Source organism: Populus trichocarpa, chromosome 5, assembly GCF_000002775.5.
Source record: "Populus trichocarpa isolate Nisqually-1 chromosome 5, P.trichocarpa_v4.1, whole genome shotgun sequence".
Lineage (NCBI taxonomy): Eukaryota > Viridiplantae > Streptophyta > Magnoliopsida > Malpighiales > Salicaceae > Populus > Populus trichocarpa.
Genome location: NC_037289.2, coordinates 8,964,422 through 8,986,529, shown reverse-complemented (window position 1 = coordinate 8,986,529; position 22,108 = coordinate 8,964,422). Strand labels below are relative to the sequence as shown.

Below are 22,108 nucleotides of genomic sequence, written 5' to 3'. Positions count from 1 at the left end.
TTCACAATTCTTGATCTGGCATCTATTATTTCCTATTCTCACACCCACTGGTATGTTTTTCTGTTCTTTTCTTTTCTGCAACTTAATAAAGCCTCTACTTCATTTTTCTTGATTTATTTTAGTTATTTCTTCATAAGTTGCATATGAGTTAACTGTCTCATTTTTCTTCTTTATGTTCGTTTGATGTGCTTGACAAAGAAGAGGACTTAGCTTACCAATTTAGTAGTGCAAGCCTTATTTTTTGCAATCTCGATAGTTTTTGTATTTTGTATTTTTTATTTTTAACAGCTCTTGCATGAAACTAATTAACTAATGTTTAGAGACAATTTCAGTTTACCTTTGTCAATGACTGCATTATATGGGTTGTTTCTAATTATTAGGCTTGCTTTTTTTTTTTCGAAGGTGCTAGAATCAAGTTTGAATTGAATGTTATCAAAATTTTAAAGCATAAGATTTTTTTTAAGACAAGAATCGAGGCATTAATATCCAGTAAGTTAATATAAGAACATAATGCAAATAGCTCATAAAGAAAAAATGCACAAAGAGAATACCAAATCTTGACAATAATGTCATGATTTGATAAATTGTGCAGGTAAAGTGGATTTTATGCTTAGAAAATGCCTTAACAATAACAAATTGATGTCCAGTTTATCAGGATTTCTTCATTCTTTGTGATTACTGTAGTGATTAATATAAGGAAATAAGTTTTTTTTATGGTCACACCTTATATCTAGTTGGTTATTATTGCTTGTTAGTCATTGTTAATCTAATGAATGGATTGCAAAGTGTTTTGCTCCTCAATCTAAATATATAATAAAAGTATATGATTTGGCTTGAAATTATATTCCTTTTTATAAATTATGCCAGTGCCAAGTTGTGTGTAAAATGAGAAACCAGAATTGAAGTCTGAAAAACAACTCCAAAGAAGCGTTTTCCTTTTTCCATCCTATCTACAATTTTCGATCATGTATTGGAATGTTACATGAGGAATTTTTGTGTTTTCTGTTTCTTCCGTTTGTTTCCCATATTTATGTTCTGCTAATTTTGTTAATTGAATAGATTTTTATGTTTTCTGTTTCTTCCCATAGTGTCCCTTGTTCTGTAACTTTATTTTTCATATCGTGAGCTTTTTTTCTCGTTTAATATAGGTCTTTAAAATATCTTCACATGATAGTAGTAGTCCAAACAGTGATACTTCAACGGCCTAATCATCTCAACTTTCAATTTCCATGTCAAGTGGTAGTAGAGGAAGAACAGATTTGGCATGGGGTCATTGTAGAGAAGGTCCTGAACTTAGTGTTGGATGTCAAAAAACTAAATTAGTATGTTTATATTGTGCTAAAGTATTTGCGGGTGGTGGCATTAATCAATTTAAGCAACATTTAGCTGGAGCTAAAGGAAAAGTTGAACAATGTCGCAAATATCATCCTGATGTTCGACATCAAATGCTTTTGAATCTTAAAGGAAATGTTGAAACAAAAAAAAAAGAGTTAGAGAAATGCAAGCAGATTTCAATCCATTTAATGCACAACAAAGAGAGCATGAAGATATGATGATTAGGCAATTAGAAGATGATGATAACGGTGATGAGGATGTCAATACTAAAAAACATATGTTACCACCGAAGGTTGCAAAAAAGAAAAAGATTCAAAGCACCAGCACTGTAAAACAATCGACTATAAGTTATGGAAAGCAAAAGAAATCTGCAACATTAGAGGCATATTTCATGTCAAGAACAACTCCTGGTGCTCAAAAGTCTCTTCAGAATTGTTGGCAAAGGAAGAAAGCAGTTGAACGGTGTGATCTTGCTTTAACGAAGTGGATGATTGATGCATGCGTGCCATTTAATGTTGTTAACTCTGTGTATTATCAGCATGCTATAGATGTTGTAACAGCCATGGGTCCTGGTTATAAAGGACCAAACTTGCATGTTATTCGTGGTTATTACTTGGCAAAAGCGGTTGATGAAGTGAAGATCTATGTTGAGAGTTATCGAGAGATTTGGAAGAAGACTGGTTGCACATGAATGGCTGATGGATGGACAGATCAAAAGAGGAGGACTTTAATTAACTTCTTAGTATATTGTCCTAAAAGAACAGTTTTTTTGAAAATTGTAGATGTGTCAGATGTCTCAAAGACTGCTACATGGTTGCATCAGTTATTTAGAGAGGTTGTTTTGTATGTTGGGGTAGAAAACATTGTGCATATGGTGATTGATAATGCTGCTAATTATGTTGCTACTGGCAAGTTATTGATGGAAGAATTTCTTTCAATATTTTGGTCTCTTTGTGCTGCTCATTATATCAACCTTATATTTCAGGACATTGGTAAATTGCAATCAATTTGTTTTATTGTTGAGCATGCTTCTAGCATCACAAAGTACATTTATAATCATTGTTATCCATTGTATTTGATGAGGAAGTTCACTAGAGGAAAAGAAATACTTCATCTAGCTCATACTCGTTTTGCTACCAATTTTATTGCATTGCAAAGCATTATAACTTATAAAGATTAGTTGAGAGCTATGGTGACATCTAGAGAATGAGTCTCATCTGCTTATGCTAAAGATAGTAAAGGAAAAAAGTTTGTTGAGAGTGTGTTAGACTCTCTGTTTTGGGAAGAATGTGTAGTAATTGTGCGAATAAGTGAACCTTTAGTTTGAGTTCTACGAATGGTTGATGGTGATGATAGACCTTCAATGGGATATTTGTATGATGTTATTCATTATGCAAAAGAAGAAATGTTGATGAGATTTCAAAAGAGAAAGGCTTGAGTGAAACCTTTCATAGACATTATCAATAATCGGTGGGATGGACAACTATATAGAAATCTTTATGCAACGACATTTTGGTTGAATCCTCGATTTCAATATGATGCAAGTATAATGGATAAACATATGAGCATCATTTCTAGACTTCTAGATGTTCTTAAGAAGTATGCACATGGAAATCTACCATTGCAAAGTAAGATTACAAGTGAGATGAAGTTGTTTAGGAATGCTGAAAATGACTTTGGTCGAGCGTCCGCAATAAATAATCGCACCCTTATGCCTCCAGGTATATAATTTTGTATATTTAAAAATATTATTTGACATAGTCTTACTTATTATTTTTTTGTATAGATGAATGGTGGATGACATATGGAACCAGTGCTCCAAATCTACAACATTTGGCTATACGAGAGTTAAGTCAAACTTGTAGTACTTCGGGATGCGAGAGAAATTGGAGTATTTTTTAACATATTCACTCCAAGAAGAGAAATAGATTGGAGCACCAAAGGCTTAATGACCTTGTTTATGTCCACTGCAATCCAAGATTAAAACAAAAGTATTTTTCTTTTTTCTAATTCCTTAAATATTATTTTATCTTATTTAGTAGCATTATTAATACTTATATTGTGTTTACCTTCACTTTTAATATATAGGAATTATTGGAAATGATGAAATTATAATATATTAATTTTGAGACAATTTGTAACATTAAAAATTGGGTATAGAAGATGACACGTCAATTTTGACAACTGAAGAAGCAAAGAGTTTTCACCAAGCTCTATCAACAATAACCATACAAGATACTTTAGATGATGGTAATTAATTATTGATCATTTAGTGATAAATATTATTTAAAACAAAGTATTGCTTAACACATAATATTTATTTGTTAATTGTGTTTTAAATATAGATGTCACAAATATTAATGAGATTGAATATGATTGTGACGATGAAATTTCAAAGGAGCATGCTGATGTTTTATTAAGTGTTGACGAGATTGGCTCAATTCCATCGACATTTTAAGTTTTTCTATGGACACCGAAGAACTTAATGTGTTCATTCAACACAAGTGAATGTGTTGTTGATTTAGAATTTATGTTTTTGGATGTTTTGTTTTAAATATTTTAGAATGTATATTTGGTTTGTGTTTTGGATATTGAATTAAATTTATGTTGTTGGTTTAAAATTTAAATTTGGTTTATATAAGTGTTGCATTGTAACTAGTTAGGTGTTTTCTATAGGTGTTGTATTGGTTTTTTTATTTGTTTACCCGGGATGACCCATTTGACCCGTGACCCAATCATTAGACCGGGTCGACCACCGGATCGGTTTTAAAAATTATAATAAAAAAAAGATTGAAAACAAGTTTTTTTATATAAAATACTAAAATAGGTATTATAAATGAATGCAAGTTGTTAATATATAAGTGAAAATAAATATTAGTAATAAGAAAGTCTGTAAGTCATTTTTTTTTTATGTTCATTAGTTAGCATCGAATGAAATTAAATTGTTTTGGTTTTTATATTATAAAAGTAAAATATGCACGTATAAATATTATTTTATACATGTATAAGAGTATGTATAAAGTAGTGTATTGCAGTAACTAACATATACCCTGGGGGTCATATATAATCACCTCTTTTAATCATAGAAAAACGTATTCTGGATTCTGAACCTTGATGGAAATTCATAAAATTGATGTTCGTTGGCTATTGACGCAGACACGCTCCTTTGTGATTTTATTTATTAATAATCTTTCGATTCAACAGCATCCATGGAAATTAAGGAACACACGAGACTGTCTGAATGAAATAACTTGCAATTTTAAGAATTCGAACCTGCTTAGCTACAGGAAAACACTTCTACAAAAAAAATTTTGAAGCAGTGATGAATACAATACCTGGGATATTACCTTTCTTCCCATTCTCCTCTGATCCTCGATCTCCAACTCTATTAATTGAAATGGAACAAGGTTTATCTGTCGTGCTATGTAGGAAATGGAGGGGACAAGAAGGCTGGTTTTTTCTGGGAGTGTGGACACATTTTTCATCAATTTCCTGCTCATGCAGACGCTACACACTAGTTAGAACAGGAATTAGTTCTGACCGAGAAGTGTATACTATTCAAAGGAACAAGGCACGAACAGAGCCCTCACTGATCCACTTCTGGCAAATTTAGAATTACAGAGAATAGCATTTCGAGTAAAAATAACATCATGGCTTCTATCATTTGAGTTTTCTTTTCTTTCTTTTTTTTATTCGATGTCTTGAGTTTCTGATCCATTTATCTTTTTGGTCTCAACAACTTGCACAGCAGAGCTGCGTTTCTTCAGCAAGGCAGCGGAGAATCCACTAACTCTTTAATATCAACATGCTGAGATTTCCATCATCGGGCCTTGTGCAAACTGTCCCACAGAGACGCACTTCCTTTTTTCTCTTTCCAAACTGAGAAAATCATGCTTCGTAACCAGTTCAAGCACTACATTCTTGGTCATGTTCATAAAGGTAAGCTTCCTACCGGAGCTTTAACTTTGTTTTCATTGCATCGAGTGACTGCGATGGTTGTCTGAGAAGTAATGACGCCAAAATAAATTAAACAGAACATAGCACACACTGCAGCTATAATGCAACAACACAATGAGGCTACTGTGTTAATACAAATTATACTTTTTTTCCACAAAACCTTGGCTCATACTGAGCTCTTCTTACAACACCTAGATCATTCATGATCCATGTTAGCAACCTGGGAGTATCTGAGACAATTGAATCAGCTTTAAGGAGAGAGGATTTGGAAACCATTTAGATTTGTTTCAAATAATTGCATTCTGCTTAAATCAATATGATATTACTAATGAAATTGAAAGGTATTATACACCAAGCCGATGAATCAAGAAGAAAGGGAAGGCTCATAGAGTGGAACAACTAGGCAGCGTGCAACTCAATTAAAGCAAAAAAAAAAAAAAAAATTGTATTCACGGGGTTTGAGTTTTAAAAATGTTTTTGAAAACATTTGAATTTTTTTTTCAAATTAATATATTTTTTAAGTGTTTTTTTGATTATTTTAATATACTTATATCAAAAATAATTTTTAAAAAATAAAAAATATTATTTTGATGCATTTCCAAAAAAAAAATACTTTAAAAAACAACTGTTAAAATACTCATTATACAATTTAATTACATTGAGCCCAGTCACAACCTCCAGTAAAATTAACAGGAAGCAACATTTTTCTTTATTTTATAGTGTAATGTAATATAGATTATTGATGGGCAATGACAATGCATATATGCATGTTACCTCCTTCTTCTTCTTTTTGTACAATGAGAGTGCAGTGAGTACCAAACCAAGTGTGTAGTTTAATATATAGAGAGTGTTTAATCTGAGCTTTTAAGTGAAATATTGTATGAGAAATATTGTAAGAGGTTTGTTTTATTGAATATGCAGTAAATTAATTAGTTATACATGGTATTGACTTTTTTTATATATAAATATATTTGATTTATTAATAAAAATTTATTTATCTTTAATATTCATCAAATATTTTATTAATAAATCTCGAATAAAAATAAAGTCCTTGAAACAAAAATATTTTGCAAAGAAAATTATAAAGTTATTATAATTATGATATTTTTATTGCATCAAAGTATTGTTTTTAAATATTTTTAGTCAATGCTCTATTAAGATTAAATATTAATTAAAGCTACATTAAATATGAAGATAAAGGTTACAAGGTCATCATAGATTATAATGGAAGTTACATTAGTGCAATATTTTATGGTAATGTAAACCGTTTAGGTTGAAAATTTATTCATCACCTTAAACCATATAGTATATCATGTGCTAACAACACCTCGATAGCAATTAAGAAGAAATGTCTTTTTCCTATAAAGTTTGTAAACTGCCATAATAAAATTTAATGTGATGTGATTCTCATGAACATAGAACATGTCATTTTAGGTAGGTCTTGGTTATATAATTTAAATGTTATCATATTTGGTCAATCAAATTCTTGTTCATTCACTTTTCAAAGTAAAATGATCAAACTCATTAGATTTCCACTAACGCCTAATAACAGGGGACAAAAGAAGAAAAAGGTGAAAGCAAAATGGACCTGACATAATAAGTTCTAAGAAATTTGAGAAGGAGGTTAATGAGGAGTCAATTGTATTTGCTCTAGTTGCCAAGGAGATTGTAGAAAACTCTTCAAATGAGCCACCTAAAGAGGTAAATGCAATGTTGAAAGAGTTTTAAGATATATTTTCCTCTGAACTTCATAATGTCTTATCTCTTATGCGTGACATTCAATACGCCATAAATTATCCCTGGTGCTAAATCGTTGAATTTTCCTTGCTATAGGATGAATCCCAATGAATATATCGAATTGCAAACGCAAGCAAATGAGCTTTTACAAAAGGGTTTCATAAGAGATAGCTTAAGTCTTTGTGCAGTACATGTTCTTTTAACACTAAAAAAAAATAGTTTTTACAGGATGTGTGTAGATACTAAAGCTACTAATAAGGTTACTATCAAGTAATGTTTTATCATTCTTAGGTTAGATGACATGTTGGATATGATAGTAAGAGTCTAAATTTTCTCTAATACTGATTTAAAATGTGGGTATTATTATATTAGAATCTGTTTTGGAGATGAATGAAAAATTATATTTAAGACTAAAAATGAATTATATGAGTGGAGTAGTTAGTCATGTCTTTTGACCATTTCAATACACCAAATATTTTATGCTTAGGTTTTTTGGAAAATTTGTATGATATATTTTGATGATATTTTTATTTATAACAAAATCAAAAAATAATTAAACTATTTACTCAACTATAGAAGCTAATGCTTGTCTTTTAGGTGTTTGCTAACCCTTAATAATGATTCATTAAAACCATTTACTCAACAATATTTGTAATCAAAGATTAAAACTTTTTGTCTGAGGGGGGAAAAGATTGCAACTTATTTAATCATTACAACAATTTTTTCTAACAACATTTTTCAAATTAATGGGATGTTTAATATAAAGTGATCCTTTACATAAGACATTATCTTAGACTATCATAGTTAGTTTCTTTTAGAATTAGAATATTTAATATGGGACTTTAGCATCAAGATTTATTAAATACAACAATTCCAAATACCAGATAAGTACATTAACAAAGCCTCACAAATTATCAAATGTAAATAATAAAAATAAATATATTTTTAGTACACATCGGGATTACAACGTCCACCAAGAGAATTTCCCTGCAAAGCCTGATTCAAATGCACTGACAAAGCATAATTATTAACTTCAAGCATCCGAACCTTCTCCTGATAATGTTCGACCATCTCCTTGAACTGCTTCAATTCTTTCTCCTTCCCTTCCCCTTCCTTCAGCATCTCATGCTGTATCACCACAGCGCGCTTCAGCACTCCATTCTCGTGGCACAAAGCTTCAAACCTTTCCTTCAACGCATAATTCTCTGTTTCAAAACCCTTCGCCGCCTCTTCGGTCACCTGATCGCTAATAACTTTCTGCAGCATCTCAAGAACTCTCCCTGCGCGTGATTTTGCGTCGTCCACGCTTGTTGCGCTCGTCATCTCTTTCACTAGCAGGTCCACCCATTGTTCACCACTAGCAGGAACAGGATTTTTGGGAACTGGGTTTTCTTTTGGAGGTGGTTGTGGTGGCCGGATGCCAGGCGGAGAGGTGCAGCGGATACGTTTTAGAAGCGGGATGGAGGAGATTTCGTCTTCGAAGAAGTATGATCTTTTGGTACCACAGACTGCAGCAGAAGCCATTGATCGAAGGATTAAAGAATCGCAAATTAGTTTTGTGTAACAGAGAGAAATAGGGGTTTTGTGTTTGGCGGAGAGGGAAGGGAGATTTGGTTTCGGGGGCAAGTCAGGGACTTTATATAGAGAGGAGATTCCTTCAGGGAGAAGGAGATGTAACCGCCAATGTTTTTATTGTGTACATATAAATCTTTAATTTTGTAAATTCAATTATTTTTCCAAGATGTAATTTCTTTTATTTATTTTTCCCATTTCTTTTATATTTTAAATAAATTAAAATAATTATTCTATTTTATTTATAAAAAAAATTAATATCACCACATCAAAATAATTAAAAAAATTAATTAAAAAAAATAATTTTTTAAAAAACACCATTTAAAACTCAATTCCAAATGGCCTATAAATCATGTATTAGGTCTAGTTAAAAATAAGTTAAATTATTTAAAATGATTTTTGAACAAAGAAGTTGTTAAGATTTCTTTTTAAAAAAGTAGTATTGATAAGAATATTGTTCATTTCTTTTTCTTTTGAATTAAACAAAGAAATATTTTCCTCTTTTTACTTTTGGAAAAAATCTAGCAAGACCGAATTTTCGCGGAAAGGAGAAATAGTTAACTAGAAAACAAAATCTAAAGTCTCAAGAGGGTTATGGCTTGAAGACGGCCACAAGGACAAAAGACAGTAGCCACATAAATGATGGAACACAACCCCAGATATTTAAGTGCTGCTTTTGGTCTTTCCAAAATGTGATTTGCTTCTTAAAATCCAGAGTTTTTAAAGAATTAGTTTGTTTCAATGTCTTCTTCATCATGTTCTTTGTCACCTTCATTAAGGTCAAGGCTATTCAATTCCTCTGCTACAAGGTTTCTTGTACCACCAGCAAGACTAAATCAGTGCAGTAAGTTTATTTTGTTTTAAAATGTTCATTTCGTTTCTGGGTTTTTATTGAATTCCTCTTTCTCTCTTTCTTTTGGCTTGAAGGAAGCAGATGTGAAATGAACAGGAGAAGTTTTGCTTTCAGAGGAATTCTGGCTTCTGGGGTTTCAATCACGGGCTCTTCTTTAGCCACAGAGCCTACTCAAGGTCAGTTTTATTTTTTTACCATCCAGCTGTGCTTGCTTAAGTATAAAGTTTTTTTTTTTTTTTTGTGTCTTCTTTTCTTTGGGGATAGGGATGGAGAGATTGCCATTCAAGCCTGAGGGATATAATTTTTGGACATGGCGGGGTCACAAAATACATTATGTGGTACAAGGAGAAGGGCTTCCTATTGTTCTCATTCATGGTTTTGGTGCTTCTTCATATCATTGGAGGTATTTTATTCTTAGATTCTATCATCTGTTTTAAGGAATGAGACCCATCTTTCCCCGATGCTCTTTTGGAGAACATTTAGTTAAGGAAACAAGCAAAGTTTTGTGTATCTAGTCAAGAGATGCTAATGCTGTTTTAATTTATGTTTATCATGATCGATCATTTGGTGGAAACAAAACTCAATCAGACAATGGATTTTGTTTTAAAGCATGTGATCTCTTCTTTTTTTTCTGAATCCTATCTTTTTTGCATTATAGTTGTTGCTAATTGAAAATTAGAAGAATAATGCTGCTATTGTATCAAATGGTTGTGAATTTTGTCCGGGCTGAGAAGCAATGGATGTTTGTTTACATATTTATTCCTTGGTTATAGTGAAAGTCTTGTTCTACCTGACAAAGTTATCATCTTTGCAATGTCCTCAGATACAACATACCTGAATTGGCCAAAAAGTATAAGGTTTATGCAGTAGACTTGCTGGGGTTTGGATGGAGTGAGAAAGCACTTATTGAGTATGATGCCATGGTGTGGAGGGATCAAGTAGTGGATTTCTTGAAGGAGATAGTGAAAGAGCCAGCTGTTTTAGTAGGAAACAGGTATAGCAAATAAAATGCACTGTTTTTTTATTATATTGTCTATTTGAGTGTATGTGATTAAAACATGTATTGTGGAAGGAAAATGTTTATTTTCTCTATGTTTTTGGCTTTATATAACTCGTGGTGAATTTTCAGCCTTGGAGGCTTTACTGCTTTGGTTGCAGCAGTGGGCTTTCCTGATCAAGTTGTTGGGCTTGCACTACTAAATTCTGCTGGTCAGTTTGGGAATCCAAATGAAAAAATGGATGAGCCTGAGGAATCAATCTTGCAGAAATTTGTATTGAAGCCCCTGAAGGAAGTTTTCCAGCGTGTAGTTCTTGGATTTTTGTTTTGGCAAGCAAAGCAGCCAGCTCGCATTGAATCTGTTCTAAAGAGTGTAAGTTTCTTGCTCCTTGATTTGTTAACTAGCACTTCTCATTTAAAGGCATATGAGCAAAATTATGAGTGCTAAATTGTTTGTATCACCGAGCAGGAGCACTGTTGTATATCCATGATCACTGCCTTGCTGCCTGAAAATGATTTTGAAATGTGCTTATATTAAATCATGGAATGGATAAATTTGCATCCTTATGAATTTTGATTACCATGTAGAACACCAACTAGTAGGATTACCTGCCGTTTCATCGAGGCCAAATTCCCGAGGTTTGTAAACTTTGTTATAGCACTGCTAAGATTGTCTCCTGCCTTCAACTTGAACTGAGATAGAGTTTTATTTTCTCTTTTGTGTTTCCTTTTAACAAGTATGGTGGATCTGGTTTTTATGATTTTTGAAGTGGTTGCTCCTTCTAGGGATGTCAACCAAGGCGCCAACCGCGCCTATTAGATCTTTATCCATCCCTGTCAGTTATACGATACACATGGATGGATTTTGAAAAATTTGAGCCTCCAAACATGTCCATACTAACGTAGTATGTCACTTTTGACTACTCAAATCATCGTATTCTCTAACGTGCATGCTATTCTTGCTAATTTTATGATTTCGCTTCGCAGGTTTATATAAATACCTCTAATGTAGACGACTACCTTGTGGAATCAATTACCATGCCAGCAGCTGATCCAAACGCTGGAGAAGTTTATTATAGGTGCATATACGAGTCTAACGTCCTTTTATTAAATAAAATATCCACTTTGGTTTCGAAATTATATTTTAAAAACATTTCCTTGCTGACTATTAGCAATTACATTTGCAAGACAAGTCCTATAGATGCCGGAGCCAATGCTTAATTTTAACTTAAAATTGCTCTTTGACTATTTTCTCAACTACTATCAACGTTCTTCTTTCTTCAGATTGATGACTCGATTCATGCTGAATCAAAGCAAGTACACGTTAAACAGTGCATTGAGTGAACTTAGATGCCCACTGCTATTGCTCTGGGGTGACTTAGACCCATGGGTAGGTCCTGCAAAGGCCAATCGAATCAAAGAGTTCTACCCAAATTCAACTCTTGTAAACTTAAAGGCTGGTCACTGCCCGCACGATGAAGTTCCAGAGCTTGTTAATAAATCCTTAATGGATTGGTTGTCATCTCTAAAACCTGAAGCCTCCCTTCAGACATTGTAAAAGTAACAAATTTTGCAGCCCCAGTTCTAACATCTGCTTCAAGCTAGTACTTGTAATGTAATTATACTTTCATTAATCAAAGTTCCTGATTAAAGCTGACTTTATGTGTGAAGTTCATAGGACTTGGTTTTTACAGGCTGGTTTGGATAACAAACAGAGTCAATACCATAACATGTTCGAGCAAGCTGTTACTTAAGCTACTCTTTAATTGTTTTCTCCTGCAAGTAAATGAGTGGGATCCTATGGCCTAGAAAAAATCGTTGATAATTCAAATCATGCTTAAACATCATAATATGTTGTGGCAAAAACCAGAAACATTGGATTCCCATTTATCACCAGCTACAGCACATTGTGTCCTCTGATAACTCGAGGGATAAAACAAAATCACTCTTTGCTTTACCTAGTTTCTAGGGATAGGAGTGAAGATGAGACAACAAAAAAAAAGCCATTTGGTTACTGCATCTGATAGTGAAGTGCATTGTACAGTTTCCCAATGCCAGAATTCTGACAGGTAGTTATGGATAAGGAGAAAGATCCAAATTGATGTGACAATAATGGGTTAACTTTGTGCAGGTAAAACCAAAGATAACTTTCATCACTTTCATCAATTAATCCAAGCAGAATTAACCTGATGGAGATTCATCAGAAAATAGAGAATATGTTTCGACATATTATCAGTATCATTCAGATTCTCCATTGTGAGACACAACCCTATATCCAAAAACGTCCAGGTTTAGAAACATTTCCTCATGTTTTCTTTATTTTTGAATGGTGTTTTAAGTTGAAGTATTTCGAAGTACAAACTAGTTCAATTAGCAAAATGTTGTTGCATTCTTAAGGAAATCCTAAAAGAGTATGTGAAATAAGCGAAGGGTGGAGGTTGCAGAATTGAAATGGATTTGAATTTTGTTTCCTATTCTAGACAAAGAAAATTCTGCTATTTCAGCAGGTCAAGTCCACGCTCCTTCCAGAGATCCATAATTCTTCTCGTCCAGCAGCCAGCCACAGACTAAAATGACAAAAGATAAAGAGGACAAAAGGGCAAAACATGCTGGTTGGCAAGCTTAGATTTTACAGGAAGCAAAACAAAAGATCCTAGGGTGTAAATTGCTCGAAAAAACCTGAAACAGAACGCCACTAAGCATTGTCGTTACCGATGTTTCAGCTTTGCAATCATCGTATTTTAAACTGAAGCATCTTTCTGCATTCCTTAGTTTCGGTCTCCTCCTTAGATTCCATACCTTTTTATTTACCTCAGCATCGAAATTCTTCTTGTTCTTAGGAATCTCACACTTTTCTTGATTCCTACACTTTCCCAAGGCTATTTGGAAGAGAGACATTTTCTCCTCATTTTTTTTTTCAATCTGAAAGCTCCTGAATTCTTACTCGAATACTGGGCTCAATGGAGAATGGTTCGACTCGATATAGAGCCCCTCATCCTCAACTTGTTAATGTCCTGAAGCAAAGGCGAAGCGGTTACGAGCCATCAGATACAGAAACTGATTGGCAAGACAGTCCAATGCGTGATCGAAATAACAAAAATGGAGCTTTTGGTTCTGGGAGTCCAATTCAGTTGGATTTACCAAGAAACATCAGCCCTTTGAAGAACAGCAGGAGACATTCTTCAAGATATGATGATTATTCTACAAAGGACTCTGTTTCCAGTCCGCCTCGAAGGAGGCGCAGCAGCAAGTCACCCTACAAGACACAAAGAGACGATGATGGCGCTGAACCTATGCCAAATCAGAGAAATGCCAATCCCATGTTGAGAACTGATTCCGGAAGACAAGTTCCCCCCTTTAAGGAACAGAGAGATGAGGGTGGTGCTGTTTCACCAGAATCCAGCCAGAGAAATGTTAGTCCCTTGACAAAACCAGACCAGAGAAGACAAGCTTCTCCGTACAAGGTGAAAAGAGAGGATCGTGGTGCTGTTTCACCCAAATTCAGTAAGAGAAATGTTAGTCCCTTGTCAAAACCAGAACAGGGAAGACAAATTTCTCCTTATAAACCCCAGAGGAAAAATCAAAGAACGCCTACTAGAGAAGAAAGGAGCACTCACTCGCAATTTGACGAAGACAGTAGATTAAGTGAGAGACTAAACGCTAGTCGTAGGAAGACAACTGCACCAAGACAAAGGACCTGGGGCAAGGAACAGGAAAACAGCCATGGTCATAAAGAGCAAAAAGGGGGAAGAAGCCCATCGCCTTTGTCAAGGAGTATGATCCGTAGACAAAGGGAAAGGGAAGTTTCTCATACAAAAGCACCTTCTGTTGGTGAACTGAATGAGATAGTTGCTAACATCAAGCTTTCTAAAGGTTCTATGCTTAATGCTACGAATTTTGGAAGCACGGAATCTATTCCACCTGGTGATATCTTCTTTTCTGTCGACCAGACAGCCTTGGCGATGCAGAAGAATGCCATAGTAAAGGACAACAATGTAACCAATTTGTACCCAAGGCCCACAATGTTTCCCCACATGGATTCTGCTCTTCTTCAGCGTAATAAAGCAAATGCTAATATCAATCATAACTCACGGAGAACTTCGACAACAACTTCTGGTTCACGAATGACTATGACTTCCGCCTCTTCAGCAAGTAGGCGGAGTAGTAGCAAGCTTACCAGTGACGATAGTAAGATGAGTGATGCAAGAGGTAGAACAAGTGGAAGCTTGAAAAAGTTCACAGCAAATAGAAAGAAGAAGCAATCAGAAGCTTGGTTTTCATGTGTGAGGAAGGGGCCGTGCAAGACCTCAAAATCACCTGAAAAAAAACGTTTTGATGAAACATCATTCATTGAGAAGGCGTTTGTGGTTGAGAGCTTGAGACAGTTTTGGGCCGATAAGCATCAACCTGATTCATTTAACGGATTTACATGCCACAAACATGAAGCTCAAATTCTCAGTCAACTAGTAAGCTATTTCAAGATTGAGTGCCAATTTTTTCCTCTTATCTGCTCAACTCTAGATAAATACTTAGGCTTCTGCAAACTGCTTTATCAACTATTTCATGTCATTCAATGTTCCTAGTCTATTCTGCCAGCAGGCCTTATTAACACACTCCATGTATAACCATAGGTATCACATGACAGCATTCCTCACATTTTGTTGAAAGGACCACCCGGTTCTGGTAAAAAAGCGCTAGCACTGGCTCTGATTGGCGAAATATTTGGTGATGCATGTTGGAATGTATGTCCTTGGTTATCAGATGCAATAACATTAATGATCTTTCTCTCTTGATCAGTACTTTTGGATGCTTAAGATAACTTAATTCACTTTTTTCTTGCAGAAAACACATGATTTAAGATATTTCCAGGTTCAGGTATACGAGTATTCTTACAGATTTGTCATCTCATCTTCTTGAAGTCTTTGAGATATCAGCAGAACTGAGATTTTTTAAAAGCTCAATATCTCTTTATTATTATTTAATTTTAAAAAAAAACGTTGGCGGAATATTGAAGATTCATCGGTTATATGTAACTTCTTTTCAACTTTTGGAGAACTTTGGGATCCAATGTTTTACACTTTCTTGTGAAACAGGAACAAAGGGCAGCAGCACAAGTAGCAATTTCAATAGCATCCAGTGCTCACCATGTAGAGATCAATGTAAATTCGGAACCAAATGCTAAATATGCATTAATGGGTTTAGTGAAGGAAATAAGCAACACTTATGCTATTAACCCTGAAGTTAGCGAGGCCAATTTTAAGCCAGACTATAAAGGTGAACTCTTTAAACATGAGCATGATTGCCTTCCTGATGAACCGTTCCACTCATTCACTTGAATCTAACACTTATGTGTTCTTTATTCCAGTATTAATTCTTTATGAGGTTGACAAAGCACCAGAGAACATACAGCATTTGATAAAATGGATCATGGACTGTTACACAGATTCTTGTAAGCTCATACTCTGCTGTGAAGATGATTCAGACATCCTAGAAACCGTAAAAAATAGCTGCAAAGTCTTAAAAGTCGATGCTCCTGTAACCCACGAGGTAAGAATGTTCCTATTAGAATCAGTGTATTCACTGCTTGGACGAAATAATGGTATATAAATACAGTGCAAAGTTTAAAACTAAGATTTTTAAGCCCCCTTAGTCATGGCCTTGATCAATACTTGAAATGTGACCTTGGTCCTACTGAATTAGTCTTGCTCAAATTAGACCTTAATGAAAAATCTATCTTAACTCTCATTTCTTGATTCAACTTCTTTCCCAGATCATGGAAGTTCTCATCCAAATTGCAAGGAAAGAAGAGTTTGATCTACCGATGAACTTTGCTTCTAAGATCGCTGCCAAATCGAAGCAGAACCTGAGAAAAGCAATCATGGCTCTTGAAGCCTGCAAAGCACACAAGTAAGGATTTGAACAAATGGACATACTCAACTTCCAATAAATATGGATCAAAAGATGGCACTGATAATTAGTAATTACCAATAAACAATTTTTTATGGCAATCTTCTTCTGCAGCTATCCTTTTTCTGATGATCAGCCAATTCCATTTGGATGGGAAGAGGTTTTGGTTGAACTTGCAACAGAAATCCTGAATGATCCCTCACCTAATAAGTACGTCTTCTTTTCTTTTGTTCTATTTTCCTTTCTTATTTGAAAATGGTGAGGAGAATCACTGTAGGTGTGTGGAAGAATTGTTTTGGATGAAAATCTAACTGGGTAGCAATCAGATATTACCATACTCGGTTTTTCCTGATAAAACACTAATGATCATGTCTTTCATTTATGGATTTCACAGGCTATTTTCTGTACGGGGAAAGTTTCAAAAGCTTCTCGTGGATTTTGTTCACCCCAAACTCATTCTCCTGGTGATGCATTTGATATCTCTCAGCTTTCATTTCATGATTACTACCAATAGTTTTCTTTTACAACAAGTAAACGATTCCGATAGAGCTGCATTTCCAACTGACAGAAATTGGTAGAGCTATTCTTGAAGGGAGTGGAGGCTAATTCAAAACGGGAGCTTTATTATTGGCATGCTTATTATGTAAGTTCTCTCTTACCCCTTTTCTTGTCCTTTATCTTTTAGTTTCCAGCCAAGTGGAGTGGTGTCCTCAGGCTTGCTTTGGTGCACCAAGACAAAGTCCAACTTTGTAGTACGGTCTTGTCAGCAAACTGAACAAAAAGCAGCTATTGTTTATAGGATAAGAGGCTCCCTACAGGAACAACTGCTCTGCTCAAACTGGAAGGTAAAATGGACAAACCAATCTAACAGAATAATCATTACTAGTTATACACGCAAAAAGATTCTGCAAGTCATCGAAGCAATGATGCTTAGCATCATTTTCAACTCGATATCCAAATGAAAATATATGCTCTAAGCACTTGGATAGTTCATAGCCTGATCATGCACTTATTCTGCAGAATTTGTGGCCAAATTCATTAGCATGTACAGGAAGAGCTCTGGCAATAGTCAGTACGTGCAGTGAAGCTGGTTTTTGAAAGTCCTTAGCCACATACTCATGTGCCCTATTAAGGTGCCGCTGTTATGGATGCTAATGCTACTTGAAGTTCAGATCTTCTGCCCCCGATGGATTAGCCCCTCCAAATACATTGCTTTATTTTGCTTGATTATAACATGAAAGAACACCAATTTCTGTACACAATGTCTGTTGTGTGTATTGGTTTGATAAAAGATGATCCAGAAGAACTGCTTGATAATCATGCAGCAATCATCCCTGGACAATGGTTGTACAAGTGCCTCAAAAAGGTAAGGGTATAAAAAAAAAATAAGCATTTACAAAGCCAAGGATTGCCATTTTATTAAGCTTTTACCTGAGAATCCCTGGCCAGAAATGGGCACTTTATCTCCGTAAAAAAGGTCCAAGAAATTCAGTAGCACATCAAGGAGTGCTGTCTGTTAACAAATGAAACCTCTCAAAGTTAAAGTGTCATTAGAATCAGTCCCTATCTTTCATATTTATGGTGGTTTGCCAGCTTTTAGTGGCTATATCTTTACAAGAAAGCACTCCCATACAATTTAAAAATATAAAAAAAAATCAAACAAAAAAAATAAAACTTTACCTATTCCTTTTTAAAATGCAATACCGAATAGTGCTTAAGAAGCTTATTAAATTGCGGGCACTGATTTTTTTTCATTGTTTATTTCCTTCAAGAGTTGTAAAACTCTGGATGTCAGAAACTCCAAAAAGATTTCAGAGTTTGGCTGACAATGGATATTTGATGGAATGAGTGTTTTTTTTTCATTGCAACATTAAAATTAATTGTCATGTAAAAAAAATTTAAATTAATATTTTTAAAATATTTTTAGATGATTTTGATATATGAATATTAAAATTTAAAAAAAAAATTATTTGATGCATTTCCAAGTAAAAAACACTTTATAAAATAACTATTACTATACTTCCAAATACTTTTTATTATTTTTTTTATTTAATTTTTACTTTGACTTTGTATATGTTAGATCTATATTTGTTTTATTTGAAAGTAATTAGTAACAATATCCAGATTTAAAATAGCAAACCTTATTACCATTGCAGAAGCTAGCAAACACTTTATAAAGTAATTTTAATTATTTTAAAAAATTATTATTTTAAAAAATTATTTTAATACATTTTAGAGTAAAAAATACTTTATAAAATAACTGTTGTGATACTTTCAAATACTATTTTAATATTTTTTTATTTAATTTTTACTTTCATTTTGTATATGTGAAATCTATATTTGTTTTATTAAGTAATTAGTAACATTATCCAATTTTAAAATAGCAAACCTTATTACCATTACAAAAACTACAAAAGCTAGCTTGATTATTACAACAATTTAATTGTTTAGAGTTCGAATAAAATAATTTATTGATAACACACAATGTTCTAACTAGCTTTGCAAATAAAGATTTGTGCTTGCAATGTAAGACTTAGATCTTAGTCTCTCTATTTTATATATATATATATATATATATATATATATATATATATATATATATATATATATATATAAACAAAAATCTTTAAGTCTAAAGTACATTAAACAAATAAGAAGTTGTGTTCACATTGTAAGAGATAGGATAAAAATAAATATAAAATAAAATATTGGCATATTAAACAAAAACGATGTCGTGTGCATTCTAAAAGCCTTAACTACCCAGCAAAATGCAACACGTGGCAAGACCACGAAAAGTAAAAAAAAAAAAAACACTGCTGGAAAGTGATTGGTAGACAAGATGGCACTCGTGTAGTGCACACGCAGGGAGTCTTTTGCACAGCGTTTTGAAGGGTAGTCAGTGTCTACTACTCCGCCTCCTCGCATTTCTCGGTCTCTACAGTTGTTCTCATTTCTTTCTCCACTTCTTCTTCTTCCAATGCTATTTTAATAATAATAATAATAATATTTCTTTCAATTGAAGAAAATAAATCAAAATCTGATCAGGCAGAAGATTAGATGGGGACATTAGGGAGAGCAATCTACAGCGTAGGATTCTGGATCCGTGAAACCGGTCAGGCACTTGATCGCCTCGGTTGCCGGCTTCAAGGCAACTACTACTTCCAAGAACAACGTGAGCATGATTCAGTTTGTTACATTTATATTTTTAGTCTATATTAGAGCGATTTATTTGTTTTTTTATTTATTTATTTTTACATATAGTAGATTCAGAAATGGGTATATGGTTTGTAATCTCTATTCTTTGATTAAATAGTATCTAGGCATCGGACGCTCATGAATGTATTTGATAAAGCTCCTGTTGTTGAAAAGGATGCGTTTGTAGCCCCTAGTGCATCTATAACTGGCAATGTTCATGTGGGAAGAAGTTCTTCCATTTGGTACGGCTGTGTTTTGAGAGGTAAGATGGACAACTTATTTTTTGCCTTACATTTTTTATCCATCACAATAGAAATTCCCCCCCCTTTTCCGTCCTTATTTCACTTCTCATTGATATTTGATTATGTTGTTTTTAGATATAATGACTCCAAGTTAGAAGTGATAGCTTCGTTCCGTAGGGTATTAACCACATGAATTTAGTGAAAGTTAAAGCTTGATATGGGGGCTTAACTCAACAAGATGCTCTAGTTTAAATGATTGCATATTTAGGTCTTGAGATATAGATGAATAACCTCATGTTCACGGAAGAGCGTGGTCTGCTTGTGTGTATCATATATTGCTGATTCTTGCCCAACCGTGGCTCCATCCGTGCAGGTGATGTTAACAGCATCAGTGTTGGGTCTGGAACCAATATACAAGATAATTCTCTTGTTCATGTTGCAAAGTCTAACTTAAGTGGAAAGGTTTTACCAACCATCATTGGGGATAATGTTTCTGTTGGTAAGTCATGCTCGGTCGCATTCTGAATGTAAATATCATAGTCCTGCTAAGGGCGTCTCAATCAAGGATCTTGGTTTATGATTACAAACTTCAAATGGACAGGTCATAGTGCTGTTTTACATGGATGCACTGTTGAGGACGAAGCATTTGTTGGTACGGGTGCAACCCTGCTAGATGGGGTATGTGTTGAGAAACATGCCATGGTTGCTGCTGGAGCTCTTGTGAGGCAGAATACTAGGATTCCCTCTGGAGAGGTGTGTGAAATTCTCGTTGATTTTCTTGATTTTTCCCCCCCTAAAGCCTGCAAACTCTTATCCAATCAAATTTCAATTCCTGTTTCTATGGGATTTATGCTTGACATAAAGTATGGCTAAGCAATACAAAATTTGAGTTCCTTGTCATTTGATGTTTAATTTTATTGTCTGTATGGTAAATTGTCACTTTGAAACCTTCGGGTTGACAATGGCAATCATTATTTTGGTTTTATTGATTATGAAGTTTTCTAATTTCTTGGCATAAATGGTATCTAGTGGGAGATAGAAACAACTAGCGTGTTTTTCTAGTAAGATAAATTTCTAATCTTTTGGTTTCTCTGGTGAGTAATCAGCTTTGTTTTCTCTCTATTTCTGTTGCTGAAGTAATTGTGTGTATCTCGTGGGTCACATATGCAAATGCTTCTCAGTTGAATGTTTCAAAATACTTGAATATTTTGAAGAACCTTCCATGCAGCTACTTCGGCCTGGACTTCTGTATTTTATTTTAATTGTGATATAATGTTGATGTGGCCATTGTACACATATTGTTTAGTCAAGTGGAAGGGTTACCTGTGGATTAGAGCCAAAAATACCTCATTATATGTGATTCTTATTGTACTCTTTTTTTCATTATATCGCTTAGATGAGATGTTGATTACTGGTCAAGTGATCTCTTTGCTGTCAGGTGTGGGGAGGCAATCCAGCTAAGTTCCTGAGGAAGCTCACAGAAGAAGAGATGGCCTTCATCTCCCAATCAGCATTAAATTATGCCAATTTGGCACAAGTTCACGCAGCAGAAAATGCCAAGGGCTTTGATGAAATTGAGTTTGAGAAGGTGCTCCACAAGAAATTCGCTCGCCGTGATGAAGAATACGAATCAATGCTTGGAGTTGTTCGGGAAACACCTCCAGAGCTTATTCTTCCCAATAATATGATGCCAGACAAAATGCCAAAAGCTGCGTGAAGTTTGGTTATTCCATTGAAGGTTTGTCCTCGTGAGATTCATGTCAACGGATAGTTTGTTATGTGGGGGTTTAAAGAGAAGGCTGCTTTTCATTCCAATAATTTTGGGGGTTGAAGTGCTAAGGTCAAATTATACTGCATATTTCAGGCGTTTGGCCATGCTCGTCCTCTTTGTTTTGAGACTTGAGTTTCTTATCCTTGAGAGAGAGAAAGAAAGATCAAGAGAACACCTTCCGGACCTTATCAAGAAAGCCCTCATGTATTTGTACTTGCAGACCGTAATTGCTTTGCATATGTTAACCAGAAATAAAGAATGTGGAATCAGGTGCTTTTGGTCCTGCTTTTCGATTCTAGGGTAGTTCTTTCCACCTCCTTTTGGATAGAGTTTCTGTGAAATTAACAAAAAGGGAATCACCCTCATTAGCAAATTAAACTTGCTGCTTCCAGGAGGGGGTTATTGTTAATGGCGGAATGAATTTGACATCATCTGTGTTCATAATGACCCGTTCATGATGGCAAACCAGTTAACAGCTAGGGAAATGATGATTGGTTGCTTGCATGATTACAAATAAGGCAATATGTTAAGAAAATGCCTCG

The 22,108-nt window shown here is 34.4% G+C and overlaps 4 protein-coding genes across 4 annotated transcripts; 3 read left to right on the top strand and 1 right to left on the bottom strand.

Annotated features, from left to right (window-relative positions):
* Positions 1-7,974: 7,974 nt before the first annotated feature.
* LOC18099262 (uncharacterized) lies at positions 7,975-8,553 on the bottom strand. Its single transcript, XM_006383117.2, has one exon. It carries the CDS (start codon positions 8,551-8,553, stop codon positions 7,975-7,977), a length of 579 nt encoding a protein of 192 aa, XP_006383179.1.
* A 632-nt stretch (positions 8,554-9,185) lies between these two features.
* Positions 9,186-12,108, top strand: LOC18099261 (pheophytinase, chloroplastic). The gene is made up of 7 exons (XM_006383116.3): positions 9,186-9,445; positions 9,529-9,630; positions 9,719-9,857; positions 10,278-10,448; positions 10,584-10,824; positions 11,439-11,530; positions 11,736-12,108. The coding sequence occupies exons 1-7, from the start codon at positions 9,343-9,345 to the stop codon at positions 12,007-12,009; spliced, it is 1,122 nt and encodes a 373-aa protein (XP_006383178.2). The 5' UTR covers positions 9,186-9,342; the 3' UTR covers positions 12,010-12,108.
* Positions 12,109-13,387: 1,279 nt separating this feature from the next.
* LOC18099260 (uncharacterized) lies at positions 13,388-17,735 on the top strand (the record flags this gene model as incomplete). Its single annotated transcript, XM_052452863.1, has 10 exons — positions 13,388-14,917; positions 15,083-15,193; positions 15,545-15,725; positions 15,817-15,998; positions 16,222-16,358; positions 16,473-16,568; positions 16,753-16,822; positions 16,927-17,001; positions 17,158-17,203; positions 17,379-17,735. Coding segments are annotated over 10 exons (2,493 nt in total), but the record flags the coding sequence as incomplete, so codon positions are not given.
* A 1,514-nt stretch (positions 17,736-19,249) lies between these two features.
* On the top strand, positions 19,250-21,849 carry LOC18099259 (gamma carbonic anhydrase 1, mitochondrial). The gene is made up of 5 exons (XM_006383114.3): positions 19,250-19,530; positions 19,672-19,815; positions 20,169-20,294; positions 20,397-20,548; positions 21,234-21,849. The coding sequence occupies exons 1-5, from the start codon at positions 19,416-19,418 to the stop codon at positions 21,510-21,512; spliced, it is 816 nt and encodes a 271-aa protein (XP_006383176.1). The 5' UTR covers positions 19,250-19,415; the 3' UTR covers positions 21,513-21,849.
* The last annotated feature ends 259 nt before the right edge of the window (positions 21,850-22,108 follow it).

Bases quoted from the DNA above. Each gene is read 5' to 3' on its own strand.
- LOC18099261 (XM_006383116.3), top strand. From the start codon at position 9,343: ATGTCTTCTTCATCATGTTCTTTGTCACCTTCATTAAGGTCAAGGCTA. The intron at 9,446-9,528 runs GTAAGTTTATTT...TTTGGCTTGAAG, and splicing joins AGCAAGACTAAATCAGTGCA to GAAGCAGATGTGAAATGAAC. The intron at 10,825-11,438 runs GTAAGTTTCTTG...TTCGCTTCGCAG, and splicing joins TTGAATCTGTTCTAAAGAGT to GTTTATATAAATACCTCTAA.
- LOC18099259 (XM_006383114.3), top strand. From the start codon at position 19,416: ATGGGGACATTAGGGAGAGCAATCTACAGCGTAGGATTCTGGATCCGT. The intron at 19,816-20,168 runs GTAAGATGGACA...CCATCCGTGCAG, and splicing joins GTACGGCTGTGTTTTGAGAG to GTGATGTTAACAGCATCAGT. The intron at 20,549-21,233 runs GTGTGTGAAATT...CTTTGCTGTCAG, and splicing joins CTAGGATTCCCTCTGGAGAG to GTGTGGGGAGGCAATCCAGC.
- LOC18099262 (XM_006383117.2), bottom strand. From the start codon at position 8,553: ATGGCTTCTGCTGCAGTCTGTGGTACCAAAAGATCATACTTCTTCGAA.